This window comes from Dama dama, chromosome 22, assembly GCF_033118175.1.
Source record: "Dama dama isolate Ldn47 chromosome 22, ASM3311817v1, whole genome shotgun sequence".
In the NCBI taxonomy this organism is placed as follows: domain Eukaryota; kingdom Metazoa; phylum Chordata; class Mammalia; order Artiodactyla; family Cervidae; genus Dama; species Dama dama.
The window spans coordinates 35,684,641-35,704,912 of NC_083702.1; the positions used below are offsets into that span (position 1 = coordinate 35,684,641).

The window sequence follows — 20,272 nt, forward strand, 5'->3', positions numbered from 1 at the left end:
GGCACCGCAAAGGCACAGACTAGGCAGAGCTTCCCGGCTGAGGATTTTAAACAAAGCATTCCACAGCCAGCCCAGGACCCAGCAAGGTTTTGAACCCGAAAGACACAGAACCAGAGCCATGGTTGGAATGAATGACATGGATGAGCAGAAGAGAAGATGCCATCTGAAGCCATCTCGGAGGTTTCTCCAGTCTTCTGGGAAGAGGAAAGGAGGGTGAGAAACAGGAGGCCAGTGCTGAGGAGGGGGAAGAGGGATAGCAGGGGAGACACTGGAACCTCCGCTTGTCAACACCACCTTCTCTCCAACTCCTTGGGCTCATCTAAGACACGGATTCCCCTGAACACTGTCAAATGGAGCCTCCTGCATCTACAGAGTCAGATTCTACTGGTGCCAAAGGTGGGATCTGCATTGTGCTAAATTCCCAAGGCCAGTGGCAAATTATTGGTCCCCTCTTCTCCCACATGCCTGTGTTGCTCCTGTTGTTCACTCTAGAATCTCAACCTCCTCTTTGCTCCCTGACTCTTCACATTTGCTGAAGGGTTGTGTATTTATATACTTCCAGTTTCACTTGCTCTCCAGATGTGTATCTTTGATAATTTCACTCAACTCTGGAAGAAAATAGTGTTCAGTAACTGAAAGAATACATTTTTATGCTATGTATCAACAGCCATAATATATAGAATTAGAAATTAAGCCAAAGCTCCACCTGATGCGAAGAACTGACTCATTGGAAAAGACCCTGATGCTGGGAAAGATTGAGGGCAGGAGGAGAAGGGGGCGATAGAGGATGAGATAGTTGGATGTTATCACCAACTCAATGGACATGATTTTGAGCAAACATTTGGGAGTTAGTGAAGGACAGGGAAGCCTGGCGTGCTGCAGTCCATGGGGTCGCAAAGAGTTGGACATGACAAAGCGACTGAACAATGAACAACAATGTAAACATGAGTGATTTTCCAAGGAAGTGGTATCACATACATACATTCTCTATGAAACAAAAAGCTCTCAGTCTTTGAAGAATCAAAAGTTTAACTTGGTTAGCTGGTTTTGAGTGCTAGATTTGCATAGCATTTACAAATGCTTTAACAGTTTTCATATAAATGCATAGATATTTTTAGTGAAGATCTTGACATTTTAGTTTCAGTGATACTTATTTTGCAACAAAAAAATAAAAGACTTAAAAAATATAATATTTCTAAGGAAAATATATCCATAATGACACTAACCTACTTTTAAAATAACACAATTAAAATTATTTACTACAAGATTCATAAAACAATAATGACTATATACATTTGAATTCAGAAATTATGATGCCTAAGGGTCAGACTTACTCTGTATTGAATAAATCAATATGATTATGCCTAGTAAATACTTAAGACAAAGATTTTTGAGAATAGGAATTCACAATTTAGTACAAGTGGAGTTTTGGGAGTATTTGTATAGATAAGCTTTTCCTATAAATATTTATACCTGTAAATCTCTGGATAAAGAAACATTTAAGGAAGAACAAGAAAGGTCATAACAGAAAATGTACAATGTGGCTGTGAACAAAGACTACTACCTAGGTCTGAAATTCAGTCTCAAGTTTAATAACTTTCAACTTATGTATATGATGCTTCTATTCTATGCTTTGATCACTTAGACTCTAATTGATTTAAATGCTATTTAATTATCCCGTATTTTAAAAGCACCACTAATTAAATCCTGCTTTTAAATTTGATGGTTTGAAGAAAGAGAGAGTCATTTTGTGGCTTCCCTTCCCTGCAATTCACAGGCAATGGAATCACCCAGAGAAAGTGTTAGCAAAGTGCAGTAACTATGACGTCCATCTAGCAAAACAGGAGAGTGAAACAAGAGTAAAAGTGAAATGTAACCAAAACAACAAATGTAGGGAAAAGGGAAAGAAGAAATCACTAGGGAACATAATAAATAAAAAATCCAAAGTAAGATGGAAAGAATCACCCCTCACATCTCAAGAATCACAGTGAGTATAAATAGGGCATGCCTAACCAGTCAGACAACAAAAATAAATATCACACAGAAATTCTGACAGCCACAGACTCATGGACAGTCTTAATTCTGACAGTATTAATGACAATACTTTGAGCATTTTTCCTACACTAAATTTTCTATCTGATGGCTTCCAAATCGAAGCATTTATACTTTCCAATTACTCAAGTATAATATAATGTACTGTGAGAAAACATGTATGTAATAAAGGTTGTGAATGATGCTGGATATTCTTGGTAGAGATATCCCACAAAGGGAAAAAGAGGAGGAAAGAAGGAAAAGAATCTCAAAGCAGTTACCCTGAACCGAAATTGTCAACTGTCTCCTAGAATACAGTCAACAACTGTTGAAACTTCTGTACTGAGACTGAGCTCATGTGATACTTCTTGTACAAAGACTCCCCTAAATAGGACACACTGTCAGCTAACATATAGCCCAAGGGTATTTCACACTCATGAGCTCTTAGTGAATAAGAAAATGTTTTCAAAGCAATGAAAAAAAACATTGCCTCCATTAGTGTTTATCTATGATCCTCTTAACAAGCTGTGTACAAACTGTGCATGTTCAGTCACTATGTCAGACTCTTTGCCATCCCATGGACTGCAGCTCACCAGGATCCTCTGACCATGGGGTTTCCTAGGCAAGAATACTGGAGTTGGTCGCCATTTCTTTCTCCAGGGATCGTCACAACTCAGGGATCAAACCTGCAAGTTCTGTAAGGATATTAACTGTTTGCATTACCTGTGACGGGAGTTCTGTTTTTCAGCCTATCCACCTCCATAGTGAAGTCATCCTTCAGAAAAAGGAACCCAATAATGGAAAACAGGTAGACAAGGATGAGGGCAAGGACCGCAGTTAGAATAATGGATCGGCCGTTCCGTGTGACACTTTTTATGACATTGAGCAGAGTCTCTTCTCTATATACCAAATCAAAAAGCTAGAGAAAAAAAAAAGAAAACAAAGGCAGGGGAAAAAATGCAGTGAAGCAACAAGTGAATAAATAGAAGGGTAATCACAAATACAATTGCAGCCATTTTAGTTTATCCATGAGAGAATAACAATATAAATAAGACCTTAAAAGTGAACCAAGATAGGTATTTCTTCTCTAGTTGGAATGTATTAATAAATTGCTTTTCAATAAAGCAAATCCAAATTTGAATTTAGAATTATAATATTATATGTAATCAATTTAGCTGCTTATTCCCTATTTTTAGTCTTTCTAATATTCTGCAGTTGTCTCTGGAATATGTAAAATAGCTAATGTGAAATGCTGAATTACGTTCACCTAAGTGATGAATAATTGACAGATTCATTCAATGTATTGTTTAATTAAGGGATTACAGGTGAGATGACAAGAATTCAATTTTATGAGCCCACTATAATATTAATAGAAAAAGTATGCAATTTAAAAATATTTGAGAAACGTAAGCATCTTTCTTAGTTAAACAGGTAGAATGAGGGCAAAATCTATTACTTCAGTATATAACTGTAGAAACAAAAGTATAATACACAGTGCTAATTTATTTCCTCTAATGGGTTACTATCAATTTTGTATTAATAGTAGAAAATCTATGCTCTAATTAAGAACCTAGGTATGTGTTTGCTATCTGTTGTCAACATTAAGGAAAATTTTATTATTATATTATAATGTTGAAATTAAACATCAGAAAGTACCTATCTTATTATCAAGGCTGACTAAAAGCAATAAATTAACAGTTACTTTAAAGAAGGCATAAATAGCAGTATGGAAATGAATAGTATTTTTAACACTGGAATAATTGGGTTTGTCTTCTACTATCTGTGGGCAGAGATTAGAATTTCTGAACTGGTTTAAATGAGCAATTATCAGTGTCACTCATCCTTTCAGAAACACCAGGGCTTTGCACACTGTTTTTCTAAGTACTGAGGCTTATATGGTTACTTACCAATTTAATTGCAGCTGTGCAAATAACTGCTGTAAAGATACTGACTTGTTTGCTCACCTTAAGACACTGATATTTTATGATGGTCAAATATAAAAACATGTGCTTAACTATCTTGCTATCTGTTTATCTCAGAAGGGAGCTGTAACATTTAGAAATAAAGTCCATATTCTTCCATGAAGACAAATTAAGCAATGCTGATTCAGCTTCCAAATTATTGACCCGGCTTATTAAACTTATTTAAACATTTAGTTGACAGAAGGGAGATTTTTCCTCAGTTGAACAGTGGCTGAAAGAAAAGGTCTGGCAAAATATCCAGTCCATTTCTGGATAGCTTCTGAATGTTTCTAGTTTTCAGAAGCTGATGGGATGCTTGCTAAAAAGTACATACTTTTGGGCCCCATTCCACATGTATGGAATCAGAAGTTTGAGAAGGCAAAGGTATTGACATTAGACAGATGAATGGTTCCTTCTGTTTATTTCTGAAAATCTAGAGTGTGGTATTTATTACTGGTTAAAGGATGCCCGGGCATTTGTGGACATAACTGAGAGTGCATATTCATATATTTTTAAAATATAAAAATACTTAAAAATACATTGAAATACCATTTTAGCACTACATTCAATAAAATGTCCTTCTAGTACTCTAAACATGAAAATGAAATATACCCTTTTATAATCAACCCAATGAAGACAAATTAGCATCAGTGTTGTACAAGTTGAGAGATGAAAGATGAGGAAAATGCAAATAGAAAATAAGATTAACACAAATTAAAAGTAATATTACTATTAATAACTCATATAATAATTCAAATATACCTTTATTTTGTCAAAAACCTTCCCTTCAATAAGGCAGAGTTACATACATCATTTCACATGTTTTTCATATTATTTCTTTAATGGGTCTTGGTATCACTAGTCTCTCATACTAAACCTATCCGTTTTATAAATAGGGAGGCTGAAGCACAAAAAACACTGTCATAAATTTTACATATTACAGTCAGAGAAAGGTTCTGGGTATAACCTATTATATATAATACATGATACAACTTTTCTATTAAATATCATTAAATATCATAGGCAGATTTTTTGAAATGGAAGTTTTATGGTGAATCAGAGCAGAGAAGATATTCATTTGCATCCCTGGATCAGGAAAAAAAAAATCTACTTTTGATTGCTGAATACTAATCTAACTTAACTGCCTAGAATATAATTTTGTATCCTTATGTTGATAAGGGACAAATCCACTCTTCACTGTGGCTCTTTCGATTGCTTTAGGGTAAATGAAAATGTAGCCTCTTATTGAATCCTCCTACATGGCTGTTCTGGATAACAGGACAGCAGGAAACTATGGATTTGCCTCTCATGATCAAAGCAAACCAGTCAAGATAATGTTTTTAGATCTTCAGCTTGTTTTTTAGGAATTATTTTACTGGGTAGTGTTCTCCTCTGCACATCAGCTGTGAGCTAAAGATATAAAGAAATTGCTCTCATGGCATCATAATGCTAACCTGGTAATGCTCTAAGGTTCAAAACATTATATATACTTGTATCGACTCCTCTCCTGGCTTATGGCTAGAGAACATATATGTAGGAAGGAAAACTGATAATCAACAAAAAACAAAACCAAAACCAAAATACAACTTTAGAAGAAACCTGTGAGTCCATCTAATGAATAGATATATGTAAATAAGTTTAACAACAATACCATGTTAAATCTGAAACTATGACTGTCTTTAAAACAACTCGTTGTCTTTTTGCTTTGTCGGCTTTCCCTCTCAGTTTATTTATATGCCATTTTAATGATATACAAAATATTTGGGATTATAAATAAATCCCTTTTCTTGCTCAAGAATCTCTAAGCTAATATGATGTGCCTAAAACCCAAAGCAGCCCGCTACACGCAGCCTGGGTCAAGAGCTGGGTCTCAAAGAGTACATAAAGAATTCCACCACCTATGTAGTATCTCAGAGAAAAAGACTAAAAATAATAGCAACGCATGATTTTCCTAGGCAAGTCTAAAAATAACATAATTTGTCCTCAATGCCAGACTCTGCTTAAAAAAATCAAAGGAAAAAGCATAAGAAGCAGCAGCATTGTGTATGTTTTTCAGCAGTGACCGTCCACATAGAGATGTACTCACCAGGAAGCTATAGAAGAATTCATGGACAAAGAGACCCAGCATGCAAACCAGGACATATGCCACGTGGTAGAGAAAGGCCATATCCAGGATGACCGCTCGGTAGCCTCGGGTGAATGTACCACGATTTCCAACAAAACTCACCAGAAACACTATTTTATTACAAAGCTAAAGGGAGGAAAAGATTCGATTTTATTGTCTTACTCATACTGGTGAAGCTCACAAAAATAGCAGGTCATTGACAAAACCTATTATTCACAAAGTCTGTGGTTTTCTTTGATGATTTCTCATTTTGTAATTTTTCAACACTGCTTACAAATCTACATGTAAACACCAGACAGACAAACCTTGTATTCTCTGCAATTCCAGGAAAAGGGAGCAAGAGTGATTAAGAGACCCAGCTCTGCAATCAAGGCAGACCTGAATTTAAATCCTAGCTTTCCCACTACTATTATCTGATCCAGGCCATGCCACCATAGGCTTTGGTTGTTTCTTCTCAAAAATTAGAATAAAGGAATTCCCACCTCAGAGAACTCTTCAAAGAATTAAATGATTCATAATGCATATGAAGTCCTTAGTACAATGACTCATGAAATATTACTTATTATATCTTCCATATTAAAAGTAATACATGCAACATTTTAATTATACTGTAAATGAAACAGAAAAATACATTTTCAGAAAGCAACCAGAGATTTGTCCTGGATTTTTTTATTCTGGATTTTCTCCACTGAATATTATTTTAAACAAGTAAGCAATTAAAAATTATTTTTTTAATTTACTCTGCATTCATAAAAAATATATTTATCTACCTATATTAAAATAAATATAATACTTGCATGTATCTTCCAAGCTGTATGTATGGTAATTATTCAGTAAGCATTTTGGAGTGTTTATTATGTTTGGTATCATGTAGAATATTTAATATTTAAATTAAAACTACATTTAAAATTGCCTTCTGTGGCATAATTTTAAAATATAGAAATTTATACTGAGGTTTTTGGGCAATAACAATGACGCATGCAATGATTTCCAAAGAACATGGCTATCATAAACTTAGTGCCATCTATTTGGTTCTAGAATCACTGCATTATTTATCAATGGAAAGACTAATTTTTCCATTCAGTTATCAAGGAAAGAATTACAGGTTTCAAAATTTCAGTTAGTTCTTCCAAATCATTCCCTGAGTCCTTAAAAATTTTCTAACAGTACCATATTTGTCTTTATGTGTCCAAACCTAACTTTAGGAAAACAGCTTGCTCTTGCAACACTACAGATTTTTCAATGTATATGAAAGAAATTGTCTTATGGAATGATTTGGAATAACATAAGAAGGAGAATAAATAACATTTTGGACAGAACTAAAATTTGAGAAGTTGAAAAATCTTTCCTTCAACTTTCTGAAGTCCAAATCAATACAGATAAAATGAGAAATGGCTTATCATTGCACCTTGTGAAGATAAGCAAACCAAATCAACAGCATAGCAATTAAAAGCTTCAGACCTTTCCTAAGTTTGCTTCATGTTAATTAAATATCCTCTCAACAATTGACTTTATCAATTTCATCATCTTGCTAACAACCTGAATAGTGTCAAATGAAGTTTTGCTTCACTAGTGTTGCGTCATCATATCTTGACATTACTATTAAATATAGCTACAGTATTAATGGATGTTTTTATGCTTACTATCCAAGAGCAAGTTTAATTCATTCACCCAAATCGTTAATATGAAACAGAAATAAGAAGTTCAACAAAAATGAAGTTAAAGATTAAAATTATGACTTTTCAGAAGGATGAATGATATGCTGCAGACAAATTATTTATATATTGCGTCTTTAAACTGAGTCATAAAAAGTTAGGCATGAAAACTATGTACACATCATTTATACTAAGTAAAAGGGATATACTGAATTCAAGTTCTCAAAAAGAGCAATATATTTCACTTCTTAAATGATGCAAAAGCAAGGACACATTTCTGCCTCAAAGGGCCTCTGCCATTTTTGCATGAAAAATAAATATTAGCCTTATTGGTTTCAAGTTAATTTTTCTGAACTTCGACCTAAAGTTTGATGTTGATGGACATGCTCCTGCTCTCTTGATGGAATTGATACTAGTAGTGGCAGCCAGCTATTTCTGCACAGAACAGAAACAAGGAATTTGAGGTCTTTTTAAGTGTTCATACCATGAAGAAATAAGTACAAATATAAATGATTTGGGTAGGAAAGAACTTGAACGCTGGTTTTTCCTGCCCATGACCTTATAATTTGTGAACTAGTCTTATTGAACATTTTCCATGAAAGCTGGGAATATTCACGGAAACAAAGAAGTTACAAGAACATTCTCCTTTTACATGTCATGACTTACTGGACACTGTCTAACTGGTCCTTCATTTGTCAATACCATCATGTGGGCAATCATTGCTTCTATGGCAAGGGTCCATGTGGACAACAACAAATGGGGAGTGTGGGAACTGGGCAAGGTGGGTTAAAAGGCCATCCTCAGAAAAACAAACATTGTATATTAACACATATATGTGGAATCTAGAAGAATGGTACAGATGATCTTATTTGCAAAACAGAAACACAGACATAGAGAACAAACACATGGACACCACAGAGGGAAAGGGGGAGTGGGATGAATTGGGAGACTGGGATTGACATGTATACACTATTTACACTATGCATAAAATAGATAACCAGTGAGGACATACTATATAGCTCACGGAGCTCGACTCAATCTGCAGTGACCTAAATGGGAAGGAAATCCAAAAAAGAGGGGATATATGTAAACACCTAGCTGATTCACTTTGCGTACAGAAGAAACTAACAAAACTCTGCAAAGCATCTATACTCCAATAAAAATTAATTTTAAAAAGGCCATCCTCTTCTGAACTGCTGTTGAAAGGACCTTTCAGTCAGCACACAAATACCAATATAAATGATCACAACTATCCCATGTATTTTTTTGTTCTCTGTCTATTCTTCAAAGCTGCCCTTGATACATTGGGTTGACTAAAAAGTTTTGTTTGGGTTTTCCTATAAGATCTTATGGAAAAACCTAAACAAACATTTTAGCTAACCCAATATTTTTCATTGGAAGGATTGATGCTGAAGCTGAAGCTCCAGTAATTTGGCCACCTGATGTGAAGAGCTGATTCACTGGAAAAGACCCTGATGCTGGGAAAGATTGAGGGCAGGAGGAGAAGGGGGTGACAGAGGATGAGATGGTTGGATGTCATCATCAACTCAATGGACATGAGTCTGAACAAACTCCAGGAGATAGTGAATGACAGGGAAGCCTGGCATGCTGCAGTCCATGGGGTCACAAAGAGTCAGACACAACTTAGTGACTGAATAGCAACAATAATATTTTTAATTAAGAATGGGATAAATTATGTGATGATTGGGAGGAAAAAGTGGTGGGTGGGGGAGAGAAAGAGTAGTAATGTAAGCTTTCTGTACAGCCTTTTAAAAGTGGCACATCATCCAAATGATTTATGAATGTCTTCTACAACAGCAAAATTAACGCTCGTTTGTTAATTAATGTACACTAAAATAAGTTCATTAGTTTTAACTAAGTAAATTAATTATACAGAATAGCAATAGTTTCACAGATACATTACATTTAATTGATATGTCTTTGTAAAACTTTTAACAGCACAGTATAGTGGAAAGACCCTGGCTTAGAAATTGGGCCATCTGGGCTCCAGTCTTATCTCTGTCATTAATTACTTTGGTAACTCCTCCTGGTCTCTATAGGATGTATATATACTTATTTCTAAAATGTAATGACTAGAAGGGAAAAAGCCTGAAGGTGCCTCATAGCTCTAGAATTCAAAGTGGTGTTCTTTAAATTTTGCTATTTTATGTGATCCCAGAAATTTCCAGCTGCCTTTATATTATCCTATTTATTATTTGACTGTGTATTCCTGATGGGTAACTCCATCCCCATCTTACATTGTTCCTATTTATTTCCTAGGAATAAATTATAGTAAAGGAAGGTTGTCTACTGTTTATTGGAAAGCAAAACTAAACTTGCTGTCTTGAACTATAGTTTAACTATAACTATATTACCATATATTCATCAACCATTAACTTTCTAACTAAAAATGAGATTATTTGATTCAAAAATTTCCATTTCAGTGATGTTACATGGGCAGGATAAGGTTCCCCAGTTGTCAAAGCCTAAGGCAAAATTGTTATGTAGTCAAAATCACCCAAGAAAACTTTTAAATTGTCAACAAAACAGTACAGTAAACAAGGGTGGTATAAACCGTAGTGTCTCTTACTAAATTCAACACATGCTATTAATAGTATTCTCCCAGCATTGGAGCGGTTTTCTGTCTCTGCAACTGAATATCAGAAGTAGGTGAGTATAAGAAAAACACAGAGAGAGAGAGAGAGAGAGTGTGTGTGTGTGTGTGTGTGTGTGTGTGTGTGAGAGAGAGAGAGAAACGAAGAGAATAGGAATGTTTTGACTCAGAATACATCTTTCACAGATATATATTGTATTATTATTATAAAAATAATCTAAAAATATGAATAATAAGAATTAATGGGATGGTTAAATGAATTACATAATATGCTTGCAACTGGAAATATTATCATTACTAAAATGAGATTTACAAATTAGTTTAACAGTATAAAAAAAATTAAGTGATCCCAAATTGTTAAAAAGTGTTTATATTTGCCAAAGTAATGTTAACTTCCAGTACCCATAGCTAAAATTGCAATGCAGAGGGTGGGAAGAAAACTGTATTGGGTTATAAGATAGGCTTTTATAACAGAAAAACATTTGAATTTTTTAAGCATCTCAACTACTGAGACAACTAACCCCTGTGACAAGACAAGAGAAGCTATCTGCAAGCTAAATAAAACCTCAGTTTTTAGAACCTAGTAAATATGAAGCATCATAATAAGCAGAAACTGATAATATGAAGTGCTCAGAACACAGATTGAGGCTTTTCCTCCTACTTGATTCCTTTTCCAAAAAAGGAACTTTCTGTATTTGCTTAAAACTGTGAAAGACACCGAGTCAGAAACAAAGTTCCTACAAACCAGAACACAAACACTGTAACCATCACGACAGCAACGTTCTACAACTAAATCCTGCGTCACACAGTAGGTGCCTGTAAACACTGGCCTTTATTGCTCTTTTATCATCACTACTGCTGCTGTTCTTTTTTAAATCTTCACACCAATCTCCTGAACTGATCTTCTCAACAACCCATTTTACTGATGGAAAGAACGAAATTCAGAGGCATGCTATTTGCCGAAGGTCTGAAATTCTGATTCTCACTGTCTTGACTCTCAGGTAGACATTTTTTCCCTGTTTCTGATACCTATAACTTTAGTAATTATAGTTCCATCTGTTATACAATGCAATGTTTTAAGAGCAAATTAAGTTACTAAATATGTTAAAATCAAAGGTACAAACACAACTGATTTATTTTCTTTTTCCCCCTACCTCCTAGGAAATGGTAAACCATAGATAGTTCTATAATGATCTTGTACATTAAATGTTAAGATAAATGATATTCACTAAAACATTTCTATTAAACTGTATAATATCAAAACTATAGATAAAAACTCTATCAATATTTATCATATCAAAATTACAATTATTCCATTTAATTTGTCCCAAATGAAAACTGATAATTGTTTTTTTCAGTCAACATGCTCTAGATAGGCAGATAATAATGCATTATTTAGGGGTTGTGCAAATAAGTGTTTTATGCTTTGAATGCTTTTAGAGTACCCACAGATTGACAAAGTTAATAAGAAAGTTTTATCTCCAGGTAGATTTCTTCTCATGAAGAAATTAAAGTATAAAACTTGTCAGTCAAACAAATAGTCATTTCTTATGGTGGAACTATTTTCACCAAACTAGGCAGAAGTTATCTTTTTATCCAGTCTCCTGAGGGGGAAAATACTCCCAATGTTTTTGGTTTTCCCAATAGACTTTAAAATGTTATTCCTTATTTCTTTATGTATTCTTGAAGCTTCTGGATGACAGGAACATAAATCCTCTATTGGAGACCCAATATATGCTGTTATTTTGGGTCTAACTCTGTCTAGCTATTATTTCACTGATCAAATTTGAATTTTCTCACTTAGATTAATGTCTTATTGAGAATCAGCTACTAGTTTATGTATACTATTTGCTTCTTCAAATAATAGGGTTCAATAGTCATTGTATTTTTTAAAGAAAAAAATAATAAGCTTGAAGTAGTAAAAGGCTTAGAAAAAATCAAAGCCATGAAGATTCCTTAACTCACCTGCTGGAAATATTGCAAAATTAGCTTATTTCCAAAGCACAAAAAGCACAAGTTCAGTTCATGTAAACAATTTTTGAATATTTAAATGCTAGGTGTTAAGGTAAAGTAAAATGGGGCAAGGAGTGAGGTAGACAGGATTATATCTATGAATGCGACAACCTCTGCCCTCAAGAAACTTACAGAAAAATATATTTGGTACTTTACAGAATTTTTACTGATAAACTCTTTGTATGTATAGTATACTTCACTTTATTCACAATGACTGAGGAATAACTGGTAATATGGTGACCTGAATGTTCTAGTTTAACATATATAAACATATAAATATATCATCATATCAGTTCAGTTCAGTCACTCTGTCCTGTCTGACTCTTTGCGACCCCATGGACTGTAGCATGCCAGGTCAGACAGATAAGTATATCTGTCATATATGTATATATACATGTATGTATGTGTATATATACACATACATACATACATATATATATGTATATATCTGTCATATATATCATGCTCAATTTTTGAAGAATTATAATAGAGTTCAGAAACATAGATTTGGCCATACTAGCTCAGCTTTATAATTCTCAAAACTTTGGTTGATTATTTCATTTATAATATATATTTGCCACATTTTTTATGGTGAGGCACTGTAAATGTGTAAGAATACAAAGATAATCTTTCACTCATTCATCTACTCACTCATTACTTAATTTACTTAAGAAATATTTGTTGGGTACCAATCATGTTTCAGACTTTGAATGATTACTCATTCTTCTTAAGAACTTATGTAGAAGGGGAGATACCAGATACAGATACACAGATACCAGAATATAGGACCTTATGCTAGAAACCCAGTTAAAAGTATAGAAAGTACTTAGGTATTCAGTGGACATATTAGCAAGATTTATTTGCCTACATGGCAACTTGCTCTTTCATCAACCTGGTGATGTATTGTTTCTTAATGTCCCTTTTCATCTGTGCCATACAGAAAGTTGTTTAGTCCCTTTAAAATTTTATCACTTGGGCAAAATTACTGCTATCTGCAATAGTAGTCTGGCTTACTTATCCCAAACTTACCTAGTAAGGTTGTGAAATGTGCTCCCTTGTTCTAATATTTTGAAATTCAGTGAAAAAAACCTAATCTCATCTATGCCTCTCATGAGTTAATAGGTGTTGTTCACATTAAAAAAGCCCAATTTCATATTTTCTCTTATAGTGATCCTTTTCCTTTGGTCATTTTATAAAAGATACTCACTTCTAAAATTCTACTGAATATAATTTAATCTTTCTTGGATGATTTAGAAGTTACTTTAGAATGTTAACAGTGGTTCAGAGTCATTTTTGTCAATAGCTGCCCATATAGGATGCCAAAGGCATTAAAATTGGTTTGGGTTAAATTGACTGCAGAACTGGGTCATGACCCAGATGCTATCATCCTAAATATACAAAATTTTCACTTGCCATTTTTTCTTTCTCTAAAAAGTCAATGAAGAAGGTACACATTAAACTCAATTTAATTTGGATTCACAATAAATTAGAATTTATTTACAGAGTTAAAGCATAGAGCTACATTTTTATATTTAGTACACTTTTAATTAATCTAAAACAATACAAAACTAAATAAAGTACTTACATTTGCTGCACCAAGAAGTATTAATGTAGGCCCAAGACCTATTGTATATATTGACCTGAGCATTATTGACACAAGAAATGGCCGAATACCCACAGGCTTGGAGAAGAAAAACAGCATAGATGTGCAGATTGCCACTGCTATCCAGAGCAGAATTGAGAACAACGGTGAAAGAGTACCTGTAAAATGTAGAAGGAGTTTATTTTTACTAAGAACAAAACTGGAACATGTTAAATCATTTGCCAGTCTATTTTATATATATGAAACTCCAATACTTTGGCCACCTGATGTGAAGCACTGACTCACTGGAAAAGACCCTGATGCAGGGAAAGATTGAAGGCAGGAGGAGAAGGGGACGACAGAGGATGAGATGGTTGGATGGCATCACCAACGCGATGGATATGAGTTTGAGCAAGCTCCAGGAGTTGGTGATGGACAGGAAAGCCTGGTGTGCTGCAGTCCATGGGGTCACAAAGAATCAGACATGGCTGAGGGACAGAACTGAACCAACTTCATATAATAGAGCAAGACAAGTTGTAAGACACTGAATTTCAAAGTAACCCACTCTACCTTCAGAAAACTAAGATCATGGCATCTGGTCCCATCACTTCATGGCAAATAGATGGGGAAACAATGGAAACAGTGACAGACTATTTTTTTGGGCTCCAAAATCACTGCAGATGGTCACTGCAGCCATGAAATTAAAAGATGCTTGCTCCTTGAAAGAAAAGCTATGACCAACCTAGACAGCATATTAAAGAGCAGAGATATTACTTCACCAACAAAGGTCCATCTAGTCAAAGCTGTGGTTTCTCCAGTAGTCATGTATGGATGTGAGAGTTGGACTATAAAGAAAGCTGAGCACTGAAGAACTGATGCTTTTGAACTGTGGTGCTGGAGAAGACTCTTGAGAGTCCCTTGGACTGCAAGGAGATTCAACCAGTCCATCCTAAAGGAAATCAGTCCTGAATATTCATTGGAATGACTGATGCTGAAGCTGAAACTCCAATATTTTGGCCACCTGATGCGAAGAATCGACTCATTGAAAAAGACCCTGGTGCTGGGAAAGATTGAAGGAAGGAGGAGAAGGGGATGACAGAGCATGAGATGATTGGATGGCATCACCGACATGATGGACATGAGTTTGGGTAAGCTCCAGGAGTTGGTGATGGACAGGGAGGCCTGGCGTGCTGCAGTCCGTGGGTTCACAGAGTTGGACTCGGCTGAGTGACTGAACTGAATGCACTTACATTTAGAGGAGATGTCTTTGTACACATTATTCATTATTTCTTGTACTCAGACACTCAGTGGTGTCTGACTCTTCATGATCTTATGGAATGTAGCCCCCTCCCACCCCCAGCTCCTCTGTCCATGGGATTTTCCAGGCAAGAATACTGGAGCAGGTTGCCATTTCCTCCTCCAGGGGATCTTCTGGACCTAGGGATCGAACCACCGTCTCTTAAGTCTCCTGAGTTGGCAGGTGGATTCTTTACCACTAGCACCATCTACATTTCCAGAAAGCTTGTGATTAATCCTAGGCTGCTTAAATACTCACTAGTTAATGCTCCTTATATTAGTTCTGAAACTTGTGTGTCTTTCTTTCCAATGGGAGTCACGCTAGATGCTTTGGATAGGGGTTTCTCATTTTGGGAATCTTAATTCAAAATGCATGATTAATGGCCATCAACTATTCAGCTAAATCAAATGGAATCAGGCACTGAACTCACACCTTGTCCTGTTTAATATAATTAAGCTTTTATATTATATTAAAGAATTCAGAATGCACACTCTTTAGTTTTTAATGAAACAGACCTAAGCTTTAACTGTTAAAACACACAAGTGCCTTTATGAGTATGAATACATATGTATATGAATATATATGTATATGTGTATATTTCTCAACGTCTAAAAATAATGTTCAGCTATTTACTTCATCAGAAAATAAAAACTCCAAATGTTTCAAAACTAAACTCCATTGCAACAAAAGTTTCTTTAGAAATGGCCCCAGAAGGGGTTTATAAATACATTTCCTTTTTTAAAAAGGACAATTCATTGATGTCTGCACTGACATGTGTATTCAAGGAATCCCCCTCCGAAGGTCAAGTGATGCTATATTTGGAGAAGTAAATTAAGGGGGAACACTCTTGGGCTGATTAGACCTCAAACCTGTGTATTCAGGCTGATGAAGTCAGAGGGGAGATGACAAAACAGGGATTTTCCACTAGTTCAGGTAAGTCATTTGGAATCAGGCACTGAACTCATATCTTGTCCTGTTAAATTATTATCAAGTTCTCATGGTGGCTTAGGGGTAAAGAATCTGCCTGCCAATGCAGGAGACATGGGTTCAGTTCCTGATCCAGGAAGATCCCACACGGCTCTGAGCTACTAAGCCCTTGTGCCATAACTATTGAGTCTGTGCTCTAGAGTCTGGGAGTCCAAGTGCTGCAACGACTGAAGTCTGTGTGCTCTGCAACAACACAAGCCACCACAATGAGAAGCTCTCTCACTGCAGTGAAGAGTAGCCCCTGCTCGCCACAACTAGAGAAAGCCCGTGAGCAGCGATGGAGACCCAGCACTGCCAAAAATAAAGAAATAAAGCTTAAAAAGTGTTTTTAAGTTATAGATTCAGAATGCAAAATATCCATTCTTTAATGAAACACACCTAAACACTCACTGTTAAAACACACAAGTGTATTTATATATATGTGTGTGTGTGAAAGTAAAAGTATTAGCTGCTTAGTCGTGTCCGACTCTTTGCAACCCCATGGACCCGCCAGGCTCCTCTGTCCATGGAATTCTCCAGACAAGAATACTGAAGTGGGTAGCCATTCCCTCCTCTGGGGGATCTTCCTGACCCAGGGATCAAACCCAAGTCTCTTACATCTCCTGCGCTGGCAAGCAGGTTCTTTACCACCAATGCCACCTGGGAAGCACCAATTATTTGTTGACTATAAATAGAAACATAATCTGTGAGCTCGTTTTGAGTAAGTCAATCTCTAGTTATAAATTCCCCAAGTTGTGGAGCTTCACTCTTAAGTTTAGTAAAACTGCCAACATCTTTGCACACTTAACTCTCATCCAGTCACTAGATTCTTCAGTATGATTCATAAGCAATGTCTTGGTGTGACATTCTTATTTTAAAAGTCTCAACTTTGGCGCTGCTAATCACACCGTGCATTGTCACTAATGCCTGATAAGCTAACCACAACTTGACCACCCTTTCTCAGGCAGTATCTGGCTCGCTGAGATTTCCTCTTGATCCAATAAGAAATTATAACCATGAACTTCAAACTGGATATTTGATCCCTTTGTAGAGAGAACTCAAACAGTGTCTAGCTTAGTACCTTGCACATAGTTTAATGTTAAATATGTATTTGTGAAGAGTAAATAAATTTAAAAGTTACTTAAATGGCCATTTACACTATTGTCAATTGACAACAATTTGTAATTATATTTTCTAAGAATGATCACATTGGTTTTTAGCTGAAGATTTGATCTTCAGCTAGAAAAACAAACTGAAATCCTCTGACAAACTTTAGAAGACAGTAGACTGTCAAAGCCATTTTTTATCCATTAAGGGTGGAAAGAGGGGACTGTCTTCTTGATATTTGTATTACTTTTCTATAATGATCATGTATTACTTTATAATAGAAAAAAATTTAAGAATTCACTCTATATATTTTAAAATATTAGAGTATAACACTTGTCCTTAATAAAAGAAAATTCAAATAGAAACACTGGAGACTGCAGTTCTACTCTCCTATCTACTTCACACTGACTTGTTTTAAGTTTACTTATAGCAGGGGTTCCCAGGCCCTGGGTCACAAACCAGTACTGAGCAAGTGAAGCTTCATCTGTATTTACAGTCACTCTCCATAGCTCATATCCCATGGTCTAGGGAAAAATTGTCTTCTATGAAACTGGCCCCTGGTGCCGAAAAGGTTGTGTGTGCATGCTAAGTCGCTTCAGTCATGTCCAACTCTTTGCAACCCCAAGGACTGTAGCCCACTAGGTTCCTCTGTCCATGGGATTCTCCAGGCAGGAATACTAGAGTGGGTTGCTTTGCCTTCCTCCAGGGGATCTTCCCAACTTGGGAATCAAACTATTTCTCCTACATTGCAGGAAGATTCCTTACCCCTGAGGCACCAGGGAAGCCAAAAAGGTTGGGTACTGCTAACTGATAAAACATGCTGCATCTTACTCCCCTCTCTCCACTCCTCTGCCTCCAGCGGAGACTTGTAAGAGTTTCCTATTTCTCCCTTCTCAATCTAGCTAACGCAAATTAGATAAATCTATGGGTGTTCCTTACTATTGTGTCTCACTCCTTTCTTCATCCTTTAACTAGACTATAAGCTCCTTAAGGACAAGGTCAGTTATCCCAGGGTTTGTATCTCTAGGTTGTATCTCTAGTTCTCCCAGGGTTTGTATCTCTAGGGTCAAGCACGGTGTCTGGCATCCAGCCACACTCTATCAGTGGTTGCTGTTACGGTGAATGAATTAAAATCACCTTGAAATTCTATTTCCTTTAACACAAAGCACTTGAGGGAAAAAGAATGACATCCCAAATCTGAACACAGTATTTTTAAAAAATCACATGCTAAATGGATATAAGAAGGCACAATTCTCTGCTAACCCCTCTGCCTTTGCCAAACTGGGCAGGGAGGGTTGGCATGGCAATGCTCAACTTCTGAGTAAACATCTCGGAGATTCCCTAGCATCGATAACTGTGGCTTCAGCCACAACCAGCATGACTTCATTCCCTAACTTTGGCACAAGTTTCATTTTTAGAGAAGCATATGTTAAGCATATAAACTAATCAACCAAACAAGGAAACCCACACCAAAATCTACAGCCACACCAATAGGCCCTGGATTCTTGAAGAAATTCAGAGAAAGCTCTGCAAAGCCCGACTACAGAAGGAGATTATTGGCAGTAGGGGTTGGGAGGGTGGACGTCTTACAAGCTGGTACTCTGAGAATCACCTTCCACTAAGTATCTTCCTTTTATTATCGTATGCTACTACTCTGGTTGAAGGCAGACAATGTTCTCTCAGTTAATATTATAACGTAAGCATGAACCAGATATCTGGACATAAGTGATTCCCACAAGCTCACTGTGTGTTCAGACTGGAAAATACCCTTGGAGATAGCATACACAGCCCATTCCCCCCGCTGCCAGCCTCTCTGCCTCACCTGACACATTAGCCAAAGTGACTCCGGAGCAGCTTGTATTAGGATCTGGGGTTGGAAAAGGTGGCCCATTTGGACCACAGGTCTTTTTTCCTGGCTCAAGATTCACCAGGTGATTTTGTGATCAACTTCTACCCAGAATACAGGAACCTCAGAGCTGGATGGAATCCTCATATTTACTTATTTTTTCTTTTTTAACTTTTTATTTTAGAACTCCTTCTGACTAATGTTACAGTTGCAAATATAATACAAAATTCTCATTGACTCTTTACCTGGCTTCCCCAAATATCGACACCTTACATAATCACACAACAATGATCAATGTCTGGAAATTAATATGATATATGACATTAATGGAGTTGGACCACAAAGAAGGCTGAGCACCACAGAACTGATGCTTTCAAACTGTGGTGCTGGAGAAGACTGTTGAGAGTCCCTGGACTGCAAGGAGGTCAAACCAGTCAATCCTAAAGGAAATCAATCCTGAATATTCATTGGAAGGACTGATGCTGAAGCTGAAGTACTAATACTTTGGCCACTTGATGTGAAGAGCTGACTCACTGGAAAAGACTCTGACGTTGGAAAAGATAGAAGGCAACAGGAGAAGGGGACAGCAGAAGATGAGATGGTTGGACCATCACTGACTCTATGGACACGAATTTGAATAAACTCCAGGAGATGGTAGAGCACAGAGGAGCCTGGCGTGCTGCAGTCCCTGGAGTCACAAAGAGTGGGACACTTAGTGACTGAACAACAACCACTTTAATCTAAAGACCTTTATTCAAAGTTCATGAACTGCCAAAATCATGTCTTTTTTTCTGAACCAGGATCACACACTGCATTTAGCTGTCATGTCTCTTAGTCTCTTTTAATTCCTCAGTACTTCTTTGACTTCACAAGCTTCAAGAGTACTGGCCAATTATTTTGTAGAATATTTCTCATTCTGGATTTGTCTGAAATTTCCTCACTTTATGCATTTTTGTCAAAAGATGCCATATCCTTGTCAGCACATCATGTCAAGAGGCACCTGATGTTGCTGTGTCCCTTCACTGGTGACATTAACACTGGTCACATAATTAAAGTGATTTCTCCACTTTAAAGT

General features: G+C 36.2%; 1 protein-coding gene across 2 annotated transcripts in view; it reads right to left on the minus strand.

Moving 5' to 3' along the window:
* The window catches only part of ITPR2 (inositol 1,4,5-trisphosphate receptor type 2), a 556,807-nt gene that overhangs the window by 89,930 nt on the left and 446,605 nt on the right, over positions 1–20,272 (minus strand). For both annotated transcript variants that reach the window (XM_061125163.1, XM_061125162.1), the window contains 3 exons: positions 13,985–14,160; positions 6,079–6,243; positions 2,755–2,950 (listed from right to left, as the gene is read on the minus strand). In XM_061125163.1, coding sequence (XP_060981146.1) covers positions 2,755–2,950; positions 6,079–6,243; positions 13,985–14,160 — 537 coding nt within the window. The remainder of the gene's footprint in view (positions 1–2,754; positions 2,951–6,078; positions 6,244–13,984; positions 14,161–20,272) is intronic.